Source organism: Budorcas taxicolor, chromosome 6 (assembly GCF_023091745.1).
Source record: "Budorcas taxicolor isolate Tak-1 chromosome 6, Takin1.1, whole genome shotgun sequence".
NCBI classification, from domain to species: Eukaryota; Metazoa; Chordata; class Mammalia; order Artiodactyla; family Bovidae; genus Budorcas; species Budorcas taxicolor.
In genome coordinates, this window is record NC_068915.1 from 37,826,670 (window position 1) to 37,847,684 (window position 21,015).

General features: G+C 44.3%; 1 protein-coding gene across 2 annotated transcripts in view; it reads right to left on the minus strand.

Annotated features, from left to right (window-relative positions):
• Positions 1-21,015, minus strand: part of FAM184B (family with sequence similarity 184 member B) — a 121,260-nt gene that overhangs the window by 47,473 nt on the left and 52,772 nt on the right. For both annotated transcript variants that reach the window (XM_052642391.1, XM_052642390.1), the window contains exons 2-5: positions 9,432-10,187; positions 8,324-8,459; positions 6,912-7,051; positions 6,155-6,361 (exon numbers count right to left, since the gene is read on the minus strand). In XM_052642391.1, coding sequence (XP_052498351.1) covers positions 6,155-6,361; positions 6,912-7,051; positions 8,324-8,459; positions 9,432-10,187 — 1,239 coding nt within the window. The remainder of the gene's footprint in view (positions 1-6,154; positions 6,362-6,911; positions 7,052-8,323; positions 8,460-9,431; positions 10,188-21,015) is intronic.

The following is a 21,015-nucleotide window of genomic DNA, read 5'->3' on the forward strand; positions in this document are numbered from 1 at the left end:
TAGAACCACACAAAACTCAGTAGGATGAAGGAAATAGGGGGAAAAACAGGAGGGTTAGTAGGACTGGACCTTCCCTCGGTGTGTGGGGGAACTGAAGTAGGGCTCCGATTCCCACACTGGGGCAACTGTCTGGGTCAGAGGAGATCCATTCAAGGACGAGAGTGAAACAGCTGATCTGTGGCAGCCTAAATGGAGTGAGACTCAGACAGTCCTTGCCGAAGCCACACATACCCAGGACAGGGACGCAGGTCCCCTGGAAGGCGCAGCGGCTTGGAGTAGGAGTTTAGGGATTGTGGAGCAATCTCAAGGTGAGGGCTGCTGTTGACTGGAAAGACAGATCAAGGGGATGTGAGGGAGGAGATTGTGGTGCGAAATGCCTGTGGAGGAAAGCCGGGCACCCATGGAAGCAAGGTGATACTGCTGAGTCATGTGTAGGGGGTGGAGCCATCACCACAGCCTCTCTCTCTCTACATGCCAGCATTTGTATCTGAACAATAGAGAGGCTGGCCCACCAAACACCTGATGCACTGAACTACAGAGTAGGACCCCTTCAAGTGCCTGTGGCACTGCACTGATCTATACAGTATGACCCCATCCAGGGGAGCCCCTCTATATGCTTGATACATGGAACAACAGAGAAGGACCCCAGGCCAGGGATCGCTCTAAGTGTCTGAATGGGTGGAGCTACGGAGAAAGACTGGCCAAAGAGGCGTTCTGATCACCAGCTACAAGATGCTCAAAAAAAGCCTCTGATAGGGCCATAACTCCTGCAGCAGAGGCAGTCTGTGTTGCTGCGTACTTGGCGCCACCAGGGTCCCTGCAAGCCAAGCAACTGTGCCACCTTCACGCACAACTCTCACTGGGCAGAGCTGCCATAGGCAAAAAAAAGTCTTGGATCTATGCACACGGGGTCGCTTCAGCTGTGTCTAGACTCTTTGCAACCCTGTACACTGTGGCCTGCCAGGCTTCTCTGTCAGCAAAGGGGGTTTTCCGGGCAAGAATACTGGAGCGTATTGGCCAATACTGATTTCCATACCCTTCTAGAGCACTATATTTCCTGCTGCCCTAGCTGCCAACTCCCTGAGACCTAAGCAGCTGCACCACCTCCACACCTGGCCTTCACAGGGGCAAACCCAACTCCTTCAGGGCAGCCTGAGGAGCAAACCCCAGTGTACGATCCACATGGAGAGGTGGAAATAAAACCACAATTGAAACCCAAGGGCAGTGTGGCTAAGGAAGAAGACCCAAAACCTTCCCACCAGTTGTACAAGCTTCAGATTAAATACACATGATCAATTAGGCAGACTCTGTGTCTATGGAATATATGAGATCATTGAGAGCTCCCATGAAAGAAAGCACACTAGTTCTGATAGCTGTGGACACTGAAGGCAAGAACACACAGGAGTAGGACCAGATTAGAATCCGAGCTGCCCCCACAGCAGGTCCAGAGATTAGCAGTGTTGGAGAGCATCCTAGGGAGGTGAGGTGGACTGTGACCCCAGTGAGGGAAAAGACTGACAGCAGTGACTCAAGAAAAACATTTATTATTCTTATGTTTTGACTTCTTCTGTAAATTCTTTTGGATTTTTTTTCCCCCTTTTTCCCCCCCTCTGTTTTAGGTTTTTTTTTTTTTTTTTTTTGCACTATGCAATCTAATTAAGCTTTTGAGTTTTTTTTTTCCTCAATCACATTATTTATTGTTGTTATAAACCATAAAGGGGATGCTGGCAGGGTGAAGACCTAAAGGCTTACTACATAGACAGAGAGCGAAGGTTATGCCTCCTTGATTCACATCCAATTCCTGTGATATTCAAGTGACTTTATTTCTCAGGTTCTTCATCTGTGAAGTGGGAAAGCAACCCCTGCCTACAGAGCTGAGGTAAGGGATAAATCATGGACTGGAGAGCTGTCTTTCCTTTTAGCTGTACAGCATCTGATCCTTCTCGGAGTTTAAGAAATTCTCCATCTGATACATCAGAGCCATCCTCCCACCACAGAACCAGAAAATGTCAGACTTACCTTCCCAGACCCCCTTCCAAAGAGGACTGAGGGCATGTGACCATCACACACACTCACCTCAGATTTCAAATCAGAAGCCATCAATATGTACAAGCTGGAGTCACTGAAACAAAAAGGATCTGGCAACTGCATTTCCCAGGGGCAGCAGGGCCAGCCATTCTATAGCAGCTCCAACTGACAGACATTTCCGGGATGATGGAAATATTAAAAAATACAGTGTAGCTTATGTGTAGAAGTCCTTCAGCACTGTGCTATCCATTCCAGGAGACATTAGCCACATATGGCAATTAAGCACTTGGAATATGGCCAGTTCACGTGAGGAACTGAATTTAAAATATTAGTTATGATTAATTTAAATGTAACCACAAGGGGCTACCAAATTTGACAGTGCAGTTCTGTAGGCAACGTCCAGGGCCCGTTGGTGGTGGTTGTCAGCTGTGTACATGGCAGGTCTGGCCTCAGAGGTGGTGGCAGGCGTGTCCTTATCACTGACCGAGTAGCTGCCAAGCCTGGTTCCCTGGTTTTCCAGAAAGCTTCTCATTGCCCTTTACTACATTCCTTTCTTGCCTAAAGCGCCCAGAGTGGGTTTGTGATGCCTGACACCCAGAATCATAAGTGACACAAATGAGGTGTAGAATGCAGCAGTGTCTAGCACAGCTCAGCAGGGACTCAATAAACCTTTCCACGGTCTTCTAAGAATGTGTGTGCAAATGCTAATTATAGGACATATACTCTGCTCTGTCTGTGAAGATTAAGTAATAATATTCTCAACAGGGAAGGCAGATAGGCCCTCTGGGTCAACTCCAGCCCTTCTCCTGTAGCATCTTTTTCAGGTTAAGGTAGCATTCAGGATACATAACACACTTGTACTCAAGGGCCCAAAGAAACAGTGCCTTCTTAACCCTACAGGGGAAACAGGTATCTATTTTTAGTCCGTGAATACTTGATTTGGGGCCTCTTCAAGGTTTTACCTTCCTCTAGTCTGCATGGCCTAATTTATATAATTTATGTCCTCAGTTTGTAGAAATGATCATAATTAAAAAAAAAAAAAACAGGAGGAAATGCAATTTATTTCTACATGATTCATTTCCCAAATGGATCCATGCCCCTGATTAGAGCTGAAATGGAATTTCTACACTCAGAGTCAGGCTTTGCTGACAGGTTACCAGGGCAACCTGTAGCTCCAGGAGAGTAACCATCCCTCCCACTGACTGTGGCTCAGGATAGAAAGAGGGTTCAGCTATATGAGGGCTGCATTTGTGCAACCAGTTACTGCTCATCGGGAGGAAAGTGCTTTCAATACAGCTGCTTCCCACCCTGTGCAGGAATGGGAAATCATGGGCTCTGGAGTCAGGCTGTTGGGTTTTAATGTGGCTACACCACTCACTGTCTGTGTGAGCAGATATATAACATCTTTGAGACTCATTTTCTCATCTCTGAAATGGCGATATGAACACTCATTTTATAACCCTGTTGGGAGGATTAAATGTGTACGTAAGAATAAGTGCTTTATAAAGTATTGCTAAATCGCTTCAGTCGTGTCCGACTCTGCGACCCCAGAGATGGCAGCCTGCTGGGGTCCAGCCCTGGTGGATCCAAGGAATTCGAAGGGTGGACGGCGTTGGCGTGGAAAGACTTGTTTATTTATTAATATAAGATTAGATTAAGAAACAATAGTATAGTAGGAAAATTAAGTGGAGGAAGAGGGCTGATTAACTTGAGTTACGTGGAAAACCAATAAAGCTCCAGACAAGGAGCTTGCACCATCTACGTTAGGCCGCCGGCGCCCGTTTGAGTATCGGAGAGTGCCCCGCCTTGGGCTCTCTCTCTTACGGATCTTAAAAGCCGGGCAAGTAAGTAGACATAGTGAGCCTCCACGTTCCAAGGGATCAGCTTGAAATTAGAGTAAAGAGGAGACACAGGGGAAACCAGTCCAGCGACTGGCTCTCCTTCTATTGTCCTTCAAGGCCTTTTATACTTTTGATTATACATAGAGATCAATGGGTAATACAAAATTATGTAGCGTTCGCAACCCAGACTCTTTCTGTATATCATTTTGTATACAAAAGGTCTCAGGTGATTTACATTATCTTCTGGCCAAGAGGCTTGTTAACTTTTTGGCTCTCTTCCTTAATGAATGTTAATTTTGTTTCCCCTGAAGTGTTTTTCTTTAATCTACATCTCCTTAAAGCGCTAAAGTTACATTTCTATAGAACAAAGGTGCAGTGGGTTATAACAAAGAACGTACTTAACTCAAAGATTTAATGTTGCTAATACTAGGCCTACTACTTGTTTTTCTATATACCAACTATATCTAAAGATAAAGGATATGAAAATTTAGCAGCAAGCATTGACTCAACAAATGAAACCTTTCATCAGTCCTATTCTAGTGATTTTGACTCCTCGGAAGCCCCTACATTCCTAGGAGGTTTTAAGCTTCCTGTGCCTCCTGCGGTCAGGAGGCCTCAAACAATCACACGCGCAGCTGTACGAGTCCTGCAGGCAGGCTAGAAAGCCATCAGAGGGGGTTTTGGATTGAAACACTCTTTCAAATGCAGAAGACTAAAGCCCTGAATTGACTTTTTCCAGAGAATGTCAGAAGAGTAGAAAAGCAGAGCACAAAAACCGGCAGATTTTTGTTGGGGTACATGCTTAGGAATTTCCAGGGGGCCCCTGAAGTCTGAGCACGCCTTGCGTATGTCAGCTTCCTTCCTCATGACCTTGTCACGGGCGGGATTCCTCACACTGGCTCCCGGCAGCAGCCCACCAGGCTCCCCCGTCCCTGGGATTCTCCAGGCAAGAACACTGGAGTGGGTTGCTATTTCCTTTTCCAATGCATGAAAGTGAAAAGTGAAAGGGAAGTCGCTCAGTCGTGTCTGACTCCTAGCAGCCCCATGGACTGCAGCCTACCAGGCTCCTCTGTCCATGGGATTTTCCAGGCAAGAGTACTGGAGTGGGATGCCATTGCCTTCTCCTTATAAAGTATAGTGGGCACTAAATATTATCACACATGACATCATCTAATGCACATGGTAACTAATCACAACCACTGTTTACCAAACTTTGAGTACATGTTTATGCACTGAGCTAAAAGTTTATATACAAAACCATATTTAATGCACTTAACAAGCCCCCAAGGTAATTATCTTTATTTTTAGAAAGGTTAAGTGACCAGTTCATGGTCATAAAGCCAATCAAAGGGTCAGGACTTGGACCCAATACTAGTCTTTCATGAGTCCATTTATTTATCCAACACATATTTATTGAGTATCTACTACTTTTCACCACCACACACTGCATTCCTCAGTAATATATGATTCTCTTTCAATGAAAACTCAGAGCTGATAATGCAAGTTCTTAGATTAGAAAGAAGCCTTCTTATAATAATTAAAGCACCACCTATGCTTACAATAATGCTGATTTACTTCACTTTTCTCCTAAAACATTCAAATACATGTTACTTGCTTTCCTCAGCAAACACGAGGGATGAGGCTTTGTGTTCCTTCTCAGCAGAAAGCACCTCCTTTAGTGGGAATTTGGAGCAGCACTCAGAGGCTGAGAAACTTCTCTCCCACTGCCAACCCACTGATTAATCAATTACCTGCATTCATCTAGTGCCTATTACACCCGAGGAACTATGATCTGCTTTGTTTTTTCACATGGATTACTTCATGTAATCCTTACAGCTACTGTTAGGTGCTATTATCAACATCTGTTTTATAAACGAGGAGCCTGGGGCCCACAGAGATCTTCTGTGAGGGACTCAACTGTCCACACCTGGAGGGTGGCAGAGATGGGATTTGAATCCAGGCAGTCTGCCAGATCCACGTGTTCGCTTCATTTTATTTCTCTCTGCTTTTGCAGAATAGAGGATTTGAATTTCCCTAAGTTAAACACTTATATGACACAATTCCACCCCATGCTAATGACTGTAAGCCCTACTGTCTCATGGTGCTGGGGTGCCCTGTCTCCTCCAAAAGACACTGAACTTCCTTTGGTCAGAGAACTAGCTGAGGTCTGTACACAATAGGAGTTCAATAAATGTTTGAGGAAGGAAAGAAGAAACAAACAGGAAAGGAAGGAGGTAGAGTCAAGGAAGAACAAAAGGAATGGTATCTCTGGAATGGAGTCTCACCTTCTGCAGCCTCTTCCTTTCAGCTTCCACCGATGAGCGAACTGACTTGATTTCCACCGTGTGCTTCTTCACCAAGTCTTCAAGGCGCTTCATCAGCTGGTCTTTGAGATGTTTCTTCTCCTCTTCTGTCTGATGTTTGATTTTGTGAAGGTCTTCTTCATATTTTTGCTTCATATATTCCATCTCAATGCATGCTTCTTTCTTGGTCTACAAAAAAAAAAGGGGGGGGCTTATAAAACTACCAGGGTGGAGAGAACAGGAAATCACCATTTCTCTTTTGTGCAACTTCTACAATGTTGATTACTGATTTTAAAGCATGTATCACAAGGTACAGTAAAATTTATAAGATGACATGTTTGATATTTATAAGAAACTTCATTTTATCCACCATCGGAAAAGGACTTTTCGGAGTAATGCATCTATTGTCATAGGATAAGATAGTGCTTTCTCAAAAAAAAAAAAAGCTTTGTTTTGATTGGGAACATATAGCAGGAATCTTAAGCAAGTTTCCAGTTTCCCGGGAGCTGGTGATAAGGAGTTGGAAGAATTCCTCTACATTCTCAGTCTCCTAGTTTCAAATGACATGCAGTTGGCAGGACATTGGCTGGAACGTCACACCTACACATTCACCCCTGAAACTATGGGACCTATTGCTTCCAAGTAGACCTATCATGGTTCGAGGCTGGCCTCCCTCTGAAGCTTGTTCCAGCAGAGCCCCCTGTGACTGCAGCATCCCCAGGGCTGGGTCAGACACTACCTGTGTATCTTTGCCTCCTTTTGTGCAGGAACATTCCTTGGCAAAGTTCTGGTCCTGCTGAGGATGGAGACTGCAGGCTTCCAAATTATTCTCTTTCCTTAGGACTTCATTCTCTGAAACTCTCTCTGTCTTCATGTCACCTGTAAGCACAGGTTTCAACATCATTGGGAATGCCCTTGGCCTGGGCCTTGTGCCTGAGGCCTCTGCAGGTTACCATTCTGCTATTCAACTCCCCTATGTAATCCCTGCTCCATGGCCTTCTGGCCTCAAGTATGGTCAAGATGGTGATTGTCATCTTTGCCCAAGCAGCATCTTGAGTTCACATAGTTGCCCTGCTCTCCCTTCTAAAACCAGTCATCTTTTACATAGGTTAAAAAATTGAGGATGTTCCGGAACATATGTACATTCAAAGGATTTAAACTTAAAGAGATTTCAAGTATAAGACAAAAATTAAATATCACTAGAATTGCTCAGTTTCTTCCCATATTCCCCAAGGTACTTATGCTTTACTTCTGAGACCACCATACCCTCTGGTTCCAACTCACACTTTGCAGTCCAAAGTGATTTCTTTCCCAGACATCTTGTTCCTCTGTTGCCCGGGATGCACTCATGATATGAAAGCATGCTGCGGGCTATAAAGTAGCAGTCCCATAATCTCCCTGGAGGCAGAGCCTATGTTTCGTGCCCTTGTTATATATCCCAGCATCAAACTGATCACACTATACATATTCAAGAACGTTCTGATGAGGGAGCTCAGTGGAAAGCACTTTTTTGTTGTTGTTCAGTCGCTAAGCCATGTCCAACCCTTTGTGACTCCATGGACTGCAGCACAGCAGGCTTCCCTGTCCTTCACTATCTCCCCCAGTTTGCTCAAGTTCATGTCCATTGAGTCAGTGATGTTATCTAACCTTATCTCAAAGAAAGCACTTTGGAGTCAGATAACCTATGTATCTTACTCTATCACCAGCCAGCTGGCTGGCCGTAAGCTAGCCACATAACTTTTCTCTGGTTCATTTCTTCATCTGTGACATGGGATATTGACAATACCTAACTCACAAAACTATTGGGAACATCCAATATCATCACTGTGTGAAAGATGTTAGAGTATAAAGTGTTGTCTAAGTCCAGGGAAAAGCCAGAGCTGAGAAGTTCAGGCACTATGGTGGACTGGATGGAGAACTATCTGGGAGCCAGAGATCCTTCTGCATCATGCCTTTTAGATATCTGACCTATGGCAGCTCTGGGTGTTGGCTTGCTTATGTCCTGCATGATGGGACTTACCACCAGGCAGGTCAGATCAAACAGCCCTGCCCTCCATTCTGTTCTCTTAACAGTCTCAAGACTGCAAGCAGTGCCAAGCCAACCTGGTGGCCAACTTTTGCTCTGTAAGGAAATCAATTGGGGCATCTCACCTGTTTTCTGTGTCACATGACACTCCTGCAACATCAGCTTATCTTTGGCAATGGCCAGCTTCTCCCCAAGTTTTTTTGCCGTGCTTTTCAACTCTGAATTCTCCTGTCGAGCCTCCTTGAGCTGCACATCCAGGTCCTAAACAAAGAGACAGGGTGTCATTTCACTAGTTCTGTGCAGACACATCCTATGTACATCAGCTCTGAAAAGTGGGTAAATGCACAGCATGTGCCATTAATCTCTGGAATTCAGCGGCTCAGTGTTCATCAAATCCTGATTCATCCTCTGATTGGCTATGTGACGTTCAGCAAGTTATTTAATCTTTCTGTGCTGTGCTAAGTCGCTTCAGTCATGTCCGACTCTTTGTGACTCTATAGATTGTAGCCTGCCAGACTCTTCTGTCTTTGGGATTCTCCAGGCAAGAATACTGGAGTGGGTTGCCATGCTCTCCTCCAGGAGATCTTCTGGACCCAGGGATTGAACATGTGTCTCTTATATCTGCTACATTAGCAGGTGGGTTCTTTACCACTAGCGCCACCTGGGAAACCTCAACCTTTCTGTAGTGAGGATTAAATGAGATAAAGTGGGACAGAAAACAATGCTCAGGAAATATGAAAGATACTAGCTACTGTTACTTTTAGAGATGGGCCACTGTAAGACTTGTGGGCCTCACATAACTAACTTGTCACTGGTCCAATTTTCCACAAATATAAAGCCTCAAGGACGTTAGGACAGGCAAGTTGTTATGGAGTGAGCAGGGGCTTTAGAATTAGGCTGAACTGAGTTCAAACACTTTTCAGCTGTGTGCCCAGCTATGCTCCTCCTTAAGCTTCTCAATTTCAGTTTTACCTTCTCATCTGTAAATTGTAAGTCTCTCCACTCTCAAAGGACAGGGATCAAGTCCAGCTTACCATGTGTCTCCTGAACACAGCCCTGGCCTGGCACATAGTAGGTATTCAATAAATATTTCCTTAACGAATGTGGTTGAACTCAATGAAGGTAATAATGCCCACTTTGGCAGAAGTCACAGTGCCTGATGAGTGGTAGGTGTTCATATTACCGGCCATGGTTATTCTCACACTTGGGAGGTAGGAAGAGCCCCTGCTTTACCTGAATGCGGTCCTTCAGCTTTTGGGCATACTTCTTCAGGTCACTAATCTTGCGGCCTCTGTGCTCCAGATCCCCTTCCAGCTTCCGGACCTGGGCCTGCAGGGCTGCCTCCTGGACCTGGAAGTTCTTCCGGAGGTCGGTCTCCTTCTCCTGCCACTGCCACAGGGCCTCGCTCACAGACTGCTGCATCGCCTGCCGGACTGCCTCGTTCTCCCGCTCGTACGTGACCTGCAGCTCCTCGGCCTTCCGCGCGTAGTCCTTGCTCAGCTGCTGGTTCTCCGCTCGCAGCCGCTCCACTTCCAGCAGGACCTCCCGCATCTCGGGGCCGCAGCCCGGCTCGACCTTGGGCTCGGGACCCTCCTGGGTGAGCCGTTCCCACCGGGGCGCCTCATGGCCACTCAGGTGCCGGAGCCTCTTCTCATAGCCGGCCTTGAGCTCCAGCATCTCCTTGGAGAGGGTGAGCACCCGCTCGGTGTGCTCGGCCTCCACCCTCAGCTCCCTCTCCTGGGTCTCCAGCCTGCACGAGGCCGACTGGGCCAGCGCCTCCTGTGTCAGCCGCTTCTGCAGCTCCAGGGCGCTCTCCAGGGCCTGGATGCGCTGCCGCAGGGCCTCCTCCTCGCCTGCGCGGCCCTGCGCCTGCAGGAGCCTGGCCTCGGTCTCGGCCACCGCCTGCTGCAGCTCCTCCTGGTGGGCCTCGCGCAGGGCCTCCATGGCCGCCTCGGTCTCGTCCTGGCGGGTGTTCAGGGCGTAGATCACCTGCGGGAAAAGTCACAGAGCTGAGTTAGCCGGAGGGGTGTGGGTGTGTGTGAAGGGCCACAGTGACCAGAGAGGGCCTTGACCCTGGCAGTGACTCAGGCTGATCTCCAGGAGCTGCACCTGAGAACAGGATTTGACTGGAAGTGATTTATTAGAAATTATCCCCAGAAGAAACCAATACGGAGTTCCTTAGGGGCCTCTGGGAATCAAGCGAAGGGTCTGAAACACCTTGGGGCACAGAAAGCACCCCTGAAAACCAAACCAAAACAAAATACAACAAAACGCTACAAAACAGAATTCAGCAATGTATAAAAAGGATTATATACTATGACCAAGTGGGATTTATCCCAGAAGTGCAAAATTGATTTAACATCTGAAAATCAGTTAATGTGAGATATCATATGAATAGCATAACGGGTAAAACCCACAATATTGTCTGAACAGACAGAAGAAAACCATTTGACAAAATCCAATCCCTCCTCTTGACAAAAACACTGACCAAACAAGAAAGAAGGGAACTCCTTCATCCCAATAAAGGGCATCTATGAAGAACCCACAGCTAACATCGTACTCCCTGGTGAAAAACTGTTCTCTGTAACTTCAGGAACAAGACAGAAACAGGGCTAGGTGCTGAATACACATTTAGGACCTCAGAAAATCCTCATGGCAACCCTGCAAAGTTGGTATCTTTGTCCCCATCCTAAGAATGAACCATTGCGGTTCAGAGAAATTGAGCAACTTTTGCAAGGTCACAAGGGATAAGAGGATTTGACTAGCTCGTGCTCACAGCACGGTACTGCACTGCATCTCACTATTCTACTTGAGCTTTCATTCATTTACACATTTACCCAGTATCTCAGATGTGCCATGTTCTGTGCTGAGTACTAGAAATACGTGCTGATCAGTAAGGCAACTGAAGTTGTGATCTCAAAAATATATTTCAGTGGGAGGGTCAGATAAGATTATGGTGGGTTTTAGTGCACTAAGTGCTATGAAAGTGATCAGCACTAGTTACTAGCGAAGCACAGAGGAATGGTGTAGTAGAAGACTTCCCAGAAAAGAGGAACCTTGCCTCCTCATCCTGGGGGTGACCAGTTCCCATTGACATGTCAACCTCTGTATAGGCATGAACAACTGACTTCTTCATGTTGCCTCATGGTATGAAGTTGAGCACAGGGTAGGTTCATAATAAGTATCTATTATTGTACTGTTGCTGGTCATCAAAGAGTCATGCTTTCTTTCCACAGAGTTGATGCAGAGAAACAGCCACCAAGCCAAGCTCCATTTCCTAGTCCCCGTGCATCTATACGGGACCACATGACTAGTGATTACAAGTGGAATGTGGCCTGAGGTGGATGTATGTCATCTCACGGGGTTAGGGTTAAGAGGAGGGTTAAGCAGGAGGCATGTCCTTTCCACAGTCTCTTTTTCCATCTGCCAACTTATTGCGGAGTGCAAGATGGAAAGTGCCTGGGTCCTCAGTGACTGAGTAGAAGGCCACCTGCTCACCAGGAGCGCTGGTATTGATTTCTGCACTAACAAGAAATAAACTATTGTGTTGAGCCTCTAAAGCCTTGGCATTTATTTGTTACTACAGCTATGATCACTGTGGAAGAACTCACAGGACTCAGCATATAGTCATATTTATGGCTATGATTAATTATAGAGAAAGGATACAAAGCAAAATCACCAAGTAGAAAACAAGCTTGGCAGTGGTGGGGGTGGTAGGGAGTCTTGAGAAAAACAATATGAAAGCTTGTAAGAATCCCTCCCAAATAGAGTCACACAGGATTTACTTAATTTCCCCAGTAAGTTGTGACAACACATGTGAAATACTGCTTACCAAGAAGCTTACTGAAGACTTAGCAAGGTTTTTATTCAGGGCTAGTCAGGGCTTCTCTGGTAGCTCAGCTGGTAAAGAATCCACCTGCAACGCAGGAGACCCCAGTTTGATTACTGGGTGGGGAAGATCCACTGGAGAAGGGATAGGCTACCCACTCCAATATTCTTGGGCTTCCCTGGTGGCTCAGATGGTAAGAATCTGCCTGCAATGCAGGAGACATGGGTTTGATCCCTGGGTTGGGGAGATCCCCTGGAGGAGGGATAGGCTACCCACTCCAGTATTCTTGTCTGAAGAATCCCCATGGACAGAAGAGACTGACGGGCTACAATCCATGGGGATGCGGAACTGGACACGACTGAGTGACCAAGCACAGCACAATCAGGTTGATAACTTCTCTTGGGCATTACCAAAATTCCAGACTCCCAGAAGGAAAGTAAGTGCTCACATAAGTCATATTGTTTGCAGACAGTTAAGGCCTGCTGAGATATTCTTATCAGTGTGGGTGGTGGAAACCCTCTGGAAATCCAAGTTCCCAGATGGCAGCCGAGAGCAACTTTGCAAACAGGCCAGCTAAGGAGAAGCAATCTCAGATGCGCTATGTTAACTTTTCTGCACATCTGACACTCCAACTGATTAAAAAAAAAAAAGAAGACTGATTTTTCTCTTCAGTGGAGTCAAGCTGTGCCAGGTCAAATCTTAACATAAATTGGGTTTTCTCATGTGAAGAACAAAGCATCCTTGAAAAGGTTATTCCATGAAATTTGGCATTGGGACTACACTGAGGAATAGGATTCCAAAGAGAGACTTGCAGAAGCAGATGCCCTGAATGGGAACACACATGAAACAGACAAGCACAAGTAAAGACTAGGCTTTGGAGTCTGCGCTGCATGAATGTAGATCCTATTTGCCATTGTGTGGATGCCATACGACCTATGGATCCAGAAGCTGTCTGCTTTCTGTGTGAGCTTGGGTATGCTATATAATCTCGCTGGCTTCCGTTTCCTCATTTGTACAATGAGGAGGATGAAGTTCCTGCTTTATGAGTTTCAGTCAGTTGGTCAGTTGCTCAGCCCCTCAGTCATGTCCAACTTTTTGTGACACCATGGACTGTAGCCTGCCAAGCTCCTCTGTTCATGGAATTTCCCAGGCAAGAATACTGGAGTGGGTTGCTATGTCCTGCCCTAGGGGATCTTCTCGACCCATGGATCAAACCCGTGTCTCCTGAATCTCTTGCATTGGCAGGCGGGTTCATTACCACTGTACCACCTGGGAAACCCCTTAATGAGGTTACTGAAGGATTAAATGAGGCAATGCTATACTGCACATTGCATAGTGCCTGGCTCACAAACAGAACCTGTGGGATCTGGATGTTCCTATTACGGTTGCCCACAGGACACTTTTAGCCTGATGGGGATTTCTGGGGCAATGGCACTTCCCTTAAGGAAGGCAGTAGAGTAGAACTGGTGGAGGAGGGGTCCTCTGGAGTGAAAGAGACCGAGATTTACTACCTAGGAGCAGAGATTACTGGTAGATCCCTATCTGTTTTTCTCCTTTGTCCTTAGAAATAGAACCCTTACCTTTCCTATGGGCACACTGCCACATTTCTCTGCCTCCCTTGTAACTCAGAGCAGCTAAGTGACCAAGCTTTGCCCAGTTGAATATAAGCAGAGGTGTCATTATTTCTTCTGGGGTGAACCTCCTATTATCAAGCAGTCATTTTGGATGCTGAAGGGGACACCACAGGCTAAGATTGGCAAGACAATAAGAGTCAGGGTCTCTAACACAGTGGAAAGCCATGCCAGCCCTGCAGTGATTCCACACGGATTGCGCTGGGTTTTCTGTCGTTCACAAACTAATTCTATTTGGTAGACATACTTCTCAACTCTTTTTAAAATTGCTTATGTTAGTTCACTTCTTGAAGCCTCAGTTTCTTACCTGTAAGAGAGAGAGAACCCAGACCCAATTTTTTTTTTTTTGAGGATCAAGTAGTATTACATCTAAATATGTGTTGGCACAAAATAGGGACTTCTTAGATGTTTTTCTTCTTCTTCTTCTTCGTTCTCACACTACGTCCTCAAAAAGAAACATCCCTTGTTTTGGAAACATAATCTGGTCCACCCTCCCACCCCACCCCACCCTCAGCATCTGAAATTGTTGAGTAGATTTTGAATATACCCACCCTTCTGCTCCTGGTGCCTCACAGGCCACTTGGCAACACTTCCTCTGCTTCCTGCTCACTTTCTTTCACTCACCACCTTCTTACTCAACTGAAACTTCAAGTGGCTGGCCCAAGTCTCATTTGTGAATCCTTCTCAGGAGGAAGTCAACTTCAGAATCCATCAAGGGACATGAATAATTCAGCAGTCAAGAGCAATATTGAGCAAATTGCAATGTCTTCCCAAGCATTTTAGAAATCCACTGCTAATGGTTTGATTTCAGAGACAATGTCTGCAGTGGACCTGTTAAGGTCTTAAAGGTTGAAAATTCCATGGACAGGGGAGCCTGGTGGGTTACAGTTCATGGGGTCACAAAGAGTCAGACATAATTGAGCAACTGAGCATGCATGCATGCATGCACTGTAGGTTTAACCAAGCTGTAATTAATGAATTCTGAGCATCAGATCCTAAGGAAAGTCTCCACCGAGTCTGGCAGCAGGAGTCAGAAATGAAATGGAAAAGGAAAACAGGAAATAATACTTATCAAGTGCCCTCAGAATATAACCTTCTCTGGGTCAGGTAATAGACACATTTTTGTCAATAAATTTACAGTTTTACAAAGTGGACACTCTCATACTTCTTATTTTACCGGTGAGGGAACTGACATTGGGTGGGGTTAATTTAACATCTAGGGGTTATAAAGCATGGTGCTTAGAAGGAGGCTTTGGATTCTGCTGGACCTGCAGCTCTACCTCGCTCTAACTCTGTAACCTTGAGAGCATTATTGAACTTCTCTGATTCTGTCACTTCATGTAGCACAGGGGAGAGAAATGCCTATTTCATAGACTTATTTGGAGATTAAAATGACACACCGAACCTAATACCCTTAGCAGCATTCCTAGCACAAAGTAAACATCAAGAAATTCTGTCATTATTTTTACTATTATTGCGAAGTGTACTCGCTCAGTTATGTCCGACTCTTTGCAACCCCAGGAACTGTACCTCACCAGGTGCTTCTTTCCTTGAAGTTCTCCAGGCAAGAATACTGGAGTGGATTGTCATTCCATTCTCCAGAGGATCTTCTCAACCCAGGGATCAAACCCAGGTCTCCTACACTGCAGGCAGATTCTTTACTGTCTGAGCCACTGGGGAAGCCCATTATTATTGCCAAGACAATGCTAAAGATAAATCATAAAATAAATAAAATAATGCTTAAAAATGCAGATGCTAGGATTGAAACCCAAATCCTTTTAGATCCCCAAATTAAAAGAAGCAGAACAATAAGTTTGTTTAGAAAAACCCGGTGATATTCTTTCATCAAGTATTTTTACAGCATTTACTACATGCTCAGCATGATGCTTCTCATCTGATTGGCAAGTTCTTCGTCATTTCCCATCCTTCAAATAAAAGGGCCTCAGAGCTTAGGCCTCAGACTTTCTCTTCTCTACAAACATTTTCTTGAGATCTCATTCAATCTCATGATTTTATGTACGCTCTTTTGGTTAGTGACTGTCAAATTTATATGTCTAGGCTGGACCTGTCACCTGAATGTCCGATTCATGTCCTGTTGCTTATCAATATCCTCATTATCAAATATGTACCTCAAGTCTAATTCTGGAGACTTTTCCTTCAAAACTTGCTCTTTGTACATTATTCCCCATCTTGTTCCATGGCAACCCCCTTCTTTCAGCTGCTTAGGTCAAATTTTGGAGTCTATTAATAAACACATGAAAGGAAGCTGAACATTACTAATTATTTGGAAAATACAAATAAAAACTGCAATGAAATACCACTTCATGCCCATTAGGATGATCATCATCAAAAAACAAAAAATAAGTGATGAGGATGTGGGGAAATTGTAGCTGTATTGCTAGTGGGAACATAAAATGGTGAAACTGCTATGGAAAATGGTGTGGTGATTCCTCAAAAAATTAAACACAGAATTACCATGTGATCCAGCTATTCCATTTTGGAATTTCAATTTCAAAATAATTGAAAACAGGAACTTGAATAGATACTTGTACACCCACATTCACAGCATTATCAACACTAGCCAAAAGGTGGAAACAACCCAAGTGTCCATTGATAGGTAATCGGATAAACAAAATGTGATATATACCTATAATGATATATTACTCAGCTTTAAGAAGAAAAAGATTCTGACACATGCAACCACATGGATGAACCTTGAAGATATTAAGCTAAGTGAAATAAGCCAGTCACAAATGGACAAGTATGGTATATGATTCCACTTATATGAGGTACCTAGAGTAGTAAAATTCACAGAGATAGAAAGTAGAAGGCTGTTTGCCACGGGCTGCAAGAAGCGGGTACTAGGGAGCTAGTGTTTAACGAGTACAGAGTTTTCATTTGGGAAGCTGAAAAAGTTCTCCAGACAGATGGTGGTGATGGCTGCACAACAAGGTGAATGTATTTAACATCTCTGAACTTTACACTTAAAAATTATAAATCCTATGTTATTTATATTTTACCAGAATAAAAAAGTTTACAGCTATCTGTGTCTCAAATCTGTCTCTGACATTCCAACATCTAATCCTGAATCTTGCCATTTCTCACCATCCCATCCTACCCTTAATTTGAGTCATGAATACCTCTCACTTGAACCATTACAATGACCTCGACACTTATTTCTACTTTGCCATTTAAGGTCTGTTAAAAGTCAGTCAAATCACGTCTCCCCACTGCTCCAAACCTTCTTATGATTAACCACGCAGGACAAGTCACAGCCTTACAACAGCCAAAAGGAAGGTTACATGTTCTGGCTTCTCATGACCTTTCTGAGCTCACGTCATCCTCTTCTCTTTCTCACTCCCTTCACTGCAACCGCATGGACATCCTTGCCATGCCTCAATCATGCAGTCACGCTCACTCACTGTATCTCCGTGGATACTGTTGCTTCCTCTGGGACAACCATTCTCCTTCGGGTTTCTGCTCATTTGCCACCTCATCAGTGAGACCTGCCTTGATTACTCCCCAAATCAGTGCTCTCCCCATACCTCATCCTGCTTTATTTTTCTTTATGTCACCTTTATCTGACATATCATATATTTTACATGTTTTTTTTTAAATTTGCTTATTGGTCTTCCTCTTGAGAATATGTGTTACGTGCAGGTATGTTCTTTTGTCTGTTTGTGTCCACTACTAGATCCCAGAATAGTGCCTGACATGTGGAAAGGCCTCTGTAACTCTTTGTTGAATGAATGAAATATTTCTTTATCCTAGCATAGAGGTATCAGATGCAGAGGATTCTTGAGTTGGGCTTGAAAATATGAGCAAGTATCAGCCAAGTGAAGAGAAAGAGGAAGAACATACAGGTGGGGGGAGTGTCAGGACCAAGAAGTAGCACAAAGACATGAAATCGGGGGGAATGGGAGGAGGTATGTAGTGGGGGTCCTCCTGGCCAGAGCCTGGTGACGGACATTGGCAGGAAAGGGGGAACACCATGACCCAGTGCTAGACAGGTGGGCAGAGGTCAGACACTCAAGAGTCCACCATCCACGTGAAGGAGTTTGGACTTCATCCTGTTTACATAGCATGCAGCATGTAGTACATAGAATACATAGCACGTAGTCTGCATGTGGTCATGCAGACTCCCATACCTTACCCAGAGATGTGGCAGGGCTGGGGCAGGGAGAAGCCAGGACCTGCCTTTTTAACATCTGGTTGCTCAGGGCCTTGGGCTCTAAAAGCAAATGGGTGCATACTTGAAGGAACTGTGGCTTCTGTGCCATGTAGGAAGCTTTTCTTACACGATTCTGCCTTTCTGAAACTACAGGGAATAAAACTCTCTGTAATGGTTAAGTTTACATGTCAGCTTGACTGGGCTACGAGGGGCTGAGATATCTGGTTAAGTATTATCCTGGGTGTGTCTGCGTTTCTAGATGAGGTTAACATTTGAATCTGTCAACTGAGTAAGGCAGATTGCCCTCCCCAGTGTGGGTGGGCCTTATTCAATATCCAGTGGAGGCCTGGATAGAACAAAGCCTGGGTTAGGGAAAATTCACTCTCTGACAGCTTGAGATGGAGTGCAAGTCTTCTCTTGTCCTCAGATTAGGATTTACACTATTGGCTTTCCTGGTTCTCAGGCCTTTAGATTCAGACTGGGATTTGCACCACCAGCAGGATCTCCAACTTGCAGATGGTATATTTGAGACTTTTCAGTTTCCATAATCATGTGAGACAATTTCACATAAGAAGTCTCTTTCTCTATATATATCCTATTGGTCTTGTCCCTCTGGAGAAGCTTGACTAAGACATTTCCTATTTCATATGTTTGGGGACCACTGCCTTGGCTTCAGTTTGAAGTCCAGATGTGATTGGGGGCGGGAGAACAGGGGAATGAGTTGCGGTAAAGGCTGGAATTAGAGCAGGGGAAAGGGGTGTGGATCAAGAGCTGCCAATGAGGAACAGTGGCAGGGCCATTGACTTACTAGGTGTGGGATGGGCGAGAGGAAAAAGTCCAGAGGATTCTCCAGCTGGCATGACTGGGGGTGTGTCCACGCCATCCCACCTCAGAAGCACAGAATCCTGGGATGCCAGAACATGGATAGGGCAAGGTCATTGTTCTTAACTCATGTCCCTGCATACAAAGGAGCCCCAACTTCCCTGACACAAAGTCAGAAAGAGGACTAGCTAAATCTTAAGAAGGAAGTCCTGCATGTGGGTGCTGAAACTCCTGAGAAGAGCAGAGGTCATGTGGTTGATGATCCGTCCTTTATGGAAATGGATTAAAACAGGTCCTAACAAGGCTGGGCTCCTTCAGGCAAATGGACTTGGAATGCAATTCTAGATGGAGTCCAAAACACTGATTAAAATCTCACCATTACTGATCAGAGAGCTGTAGGCAACTCGCTGCACATGGCATTGAGCTGTGAGGCACAAGCTTCTGAATAATGGAAGCTCAACTGTCTCCCAAGCCAATTTAGACCGAGACTTAGCTGAAAGGTAAGGGCAGTCTCTTCAGGACGCTCTTACTGACAGACCCTCCCTTAATGAAAGCTCCTGCTCTTACTGACAGAGGCCAACACTCACAGATATAAGTCTGTCTGTCCAGGGAGTTTCACCACCTGCATAAGATGAGGGACCTGCATAAGAAAACAATTTAAAAAAAAAAGTGGATATATGTATAACCAATTCACTTTGCTATATACTTGAAACTAATACAACACTGTGAATCAACTATACTCCAATAAAAATTTTTTTAAAGAAAAGCTTAAAATAAACAAACAAACAAAAAGATGAGGGACCTGGAAAGGGACCATCTTTTGAAGCTTGAACGACTGTTTACAGTTTCTTAGAATGCAAAGACTAGGGTTAGTGCCCTTGGTTAGTCAACCTAGTCAATAGTTATGCATATGTATTGCAATATTTCTTTTGTGAACAAAATCAATACAAAAAAAGTATTTAAAAATCAATACAAAGAAATCTTAATATCTCTCACACGAAATATTTTTAAGAGAGGTAATCCAAATAAGAGCATCAAAATCTATAACCATAGAAAGAAACAAAATCATGTGAACTTTTTAGCAGAGAAAGCAGCTCTTCAAGTTTGCCAGCTTTAGGTTACATATTATAAATGTAAATTTATAATAAGTTATAAATTATTACAATAATTTATAAACTCTGAAAGCAGGTTTTCTGTGCGCCATCTATATGGACACACATATCCATTTGTTCCATACAAATGATACCACACTGAGTGCCAATGTTGTTTTACACAGCACTTTACAGTTCACAAAGCATCTTCACAAGGTAAATCCCACAGAATGAAAAATAAATATATTGAATGTGCATTCTAAAGGGGATTCTTATTTTCTCCACTGTTCTCTGTGTGTGTGTGGGATAATCTCTTTAAACATTTTCCAGTCCATTTATTGTACCATCTACATAATCCTCAGACAAACAATATGTTTCAAGTGACATAGTCTTGTCCAAATACCACATCAAAACCCACAGATTGATTTATTATATGTGGGTGAGCTTTGCAAATTGTCCTTGCAGTCATGGCTGAATTTCTGTGTTCTGGCAGCACGTGGCTTTGAGTACAGCAATTGGGAGTTTTATTCTCAATTTATGGGTGATGGGTGCATGCTGCACACTTAAACTGCACACCAGAAACAGAAGGGCCACCTTGGGTCAAGTTCCTGCTAGTTTACTTCAACAACCTTTCACAGAGGACCCACTGTGTGCCTGCTGGTTGCCTGGTCCAGTGTTTGGCATCAAACACAAGGTTGAGTAAGTAACCAGAGCATCTTTTGTCTCTGACTGGTACTATGGAGAGTATTTATGGGAGAACAGAGCCTTTCTCAGCCTCTCATGTCAGGGACCCCCCAATTCAGGACTAGATTACTCTAAATTAAAATAAAAAGGATGTAAAAGTGAGGATGCAACGTGGTTCCAAAATCAAACACACACATCAACAAAGAGAAAGGTCAAGAATATATTAAAAACATGACCAAGGTTATCTCTGAATGGTAACAGTGAAGGGTATCCATTTTTCTGCTTTTTTTAAACTCTTTTTTTTAGTGAAACAAGTAAAGTGTTTATTAGAAGGAAACAAGAGTACAGTGTGTGTGGATAGACACACAGGTAGACTCAGACAGAAAGAGTTGTGCCCTGTGGTAGTTTGAGTGACTTTTTAAAAAGCTTTTTATTTTATATTGGGATATAGCCGATTAATACTGTTGTGATAGTTTCAGGTTTGTGTATTCCCCAATTTTCTATATGAGTGTGCACTTCAATTATTAACATAATCAGAAAAAACTCTTTTTTTTTTTTTTTTGGAGGATAGAGCTATACCATCAAACTG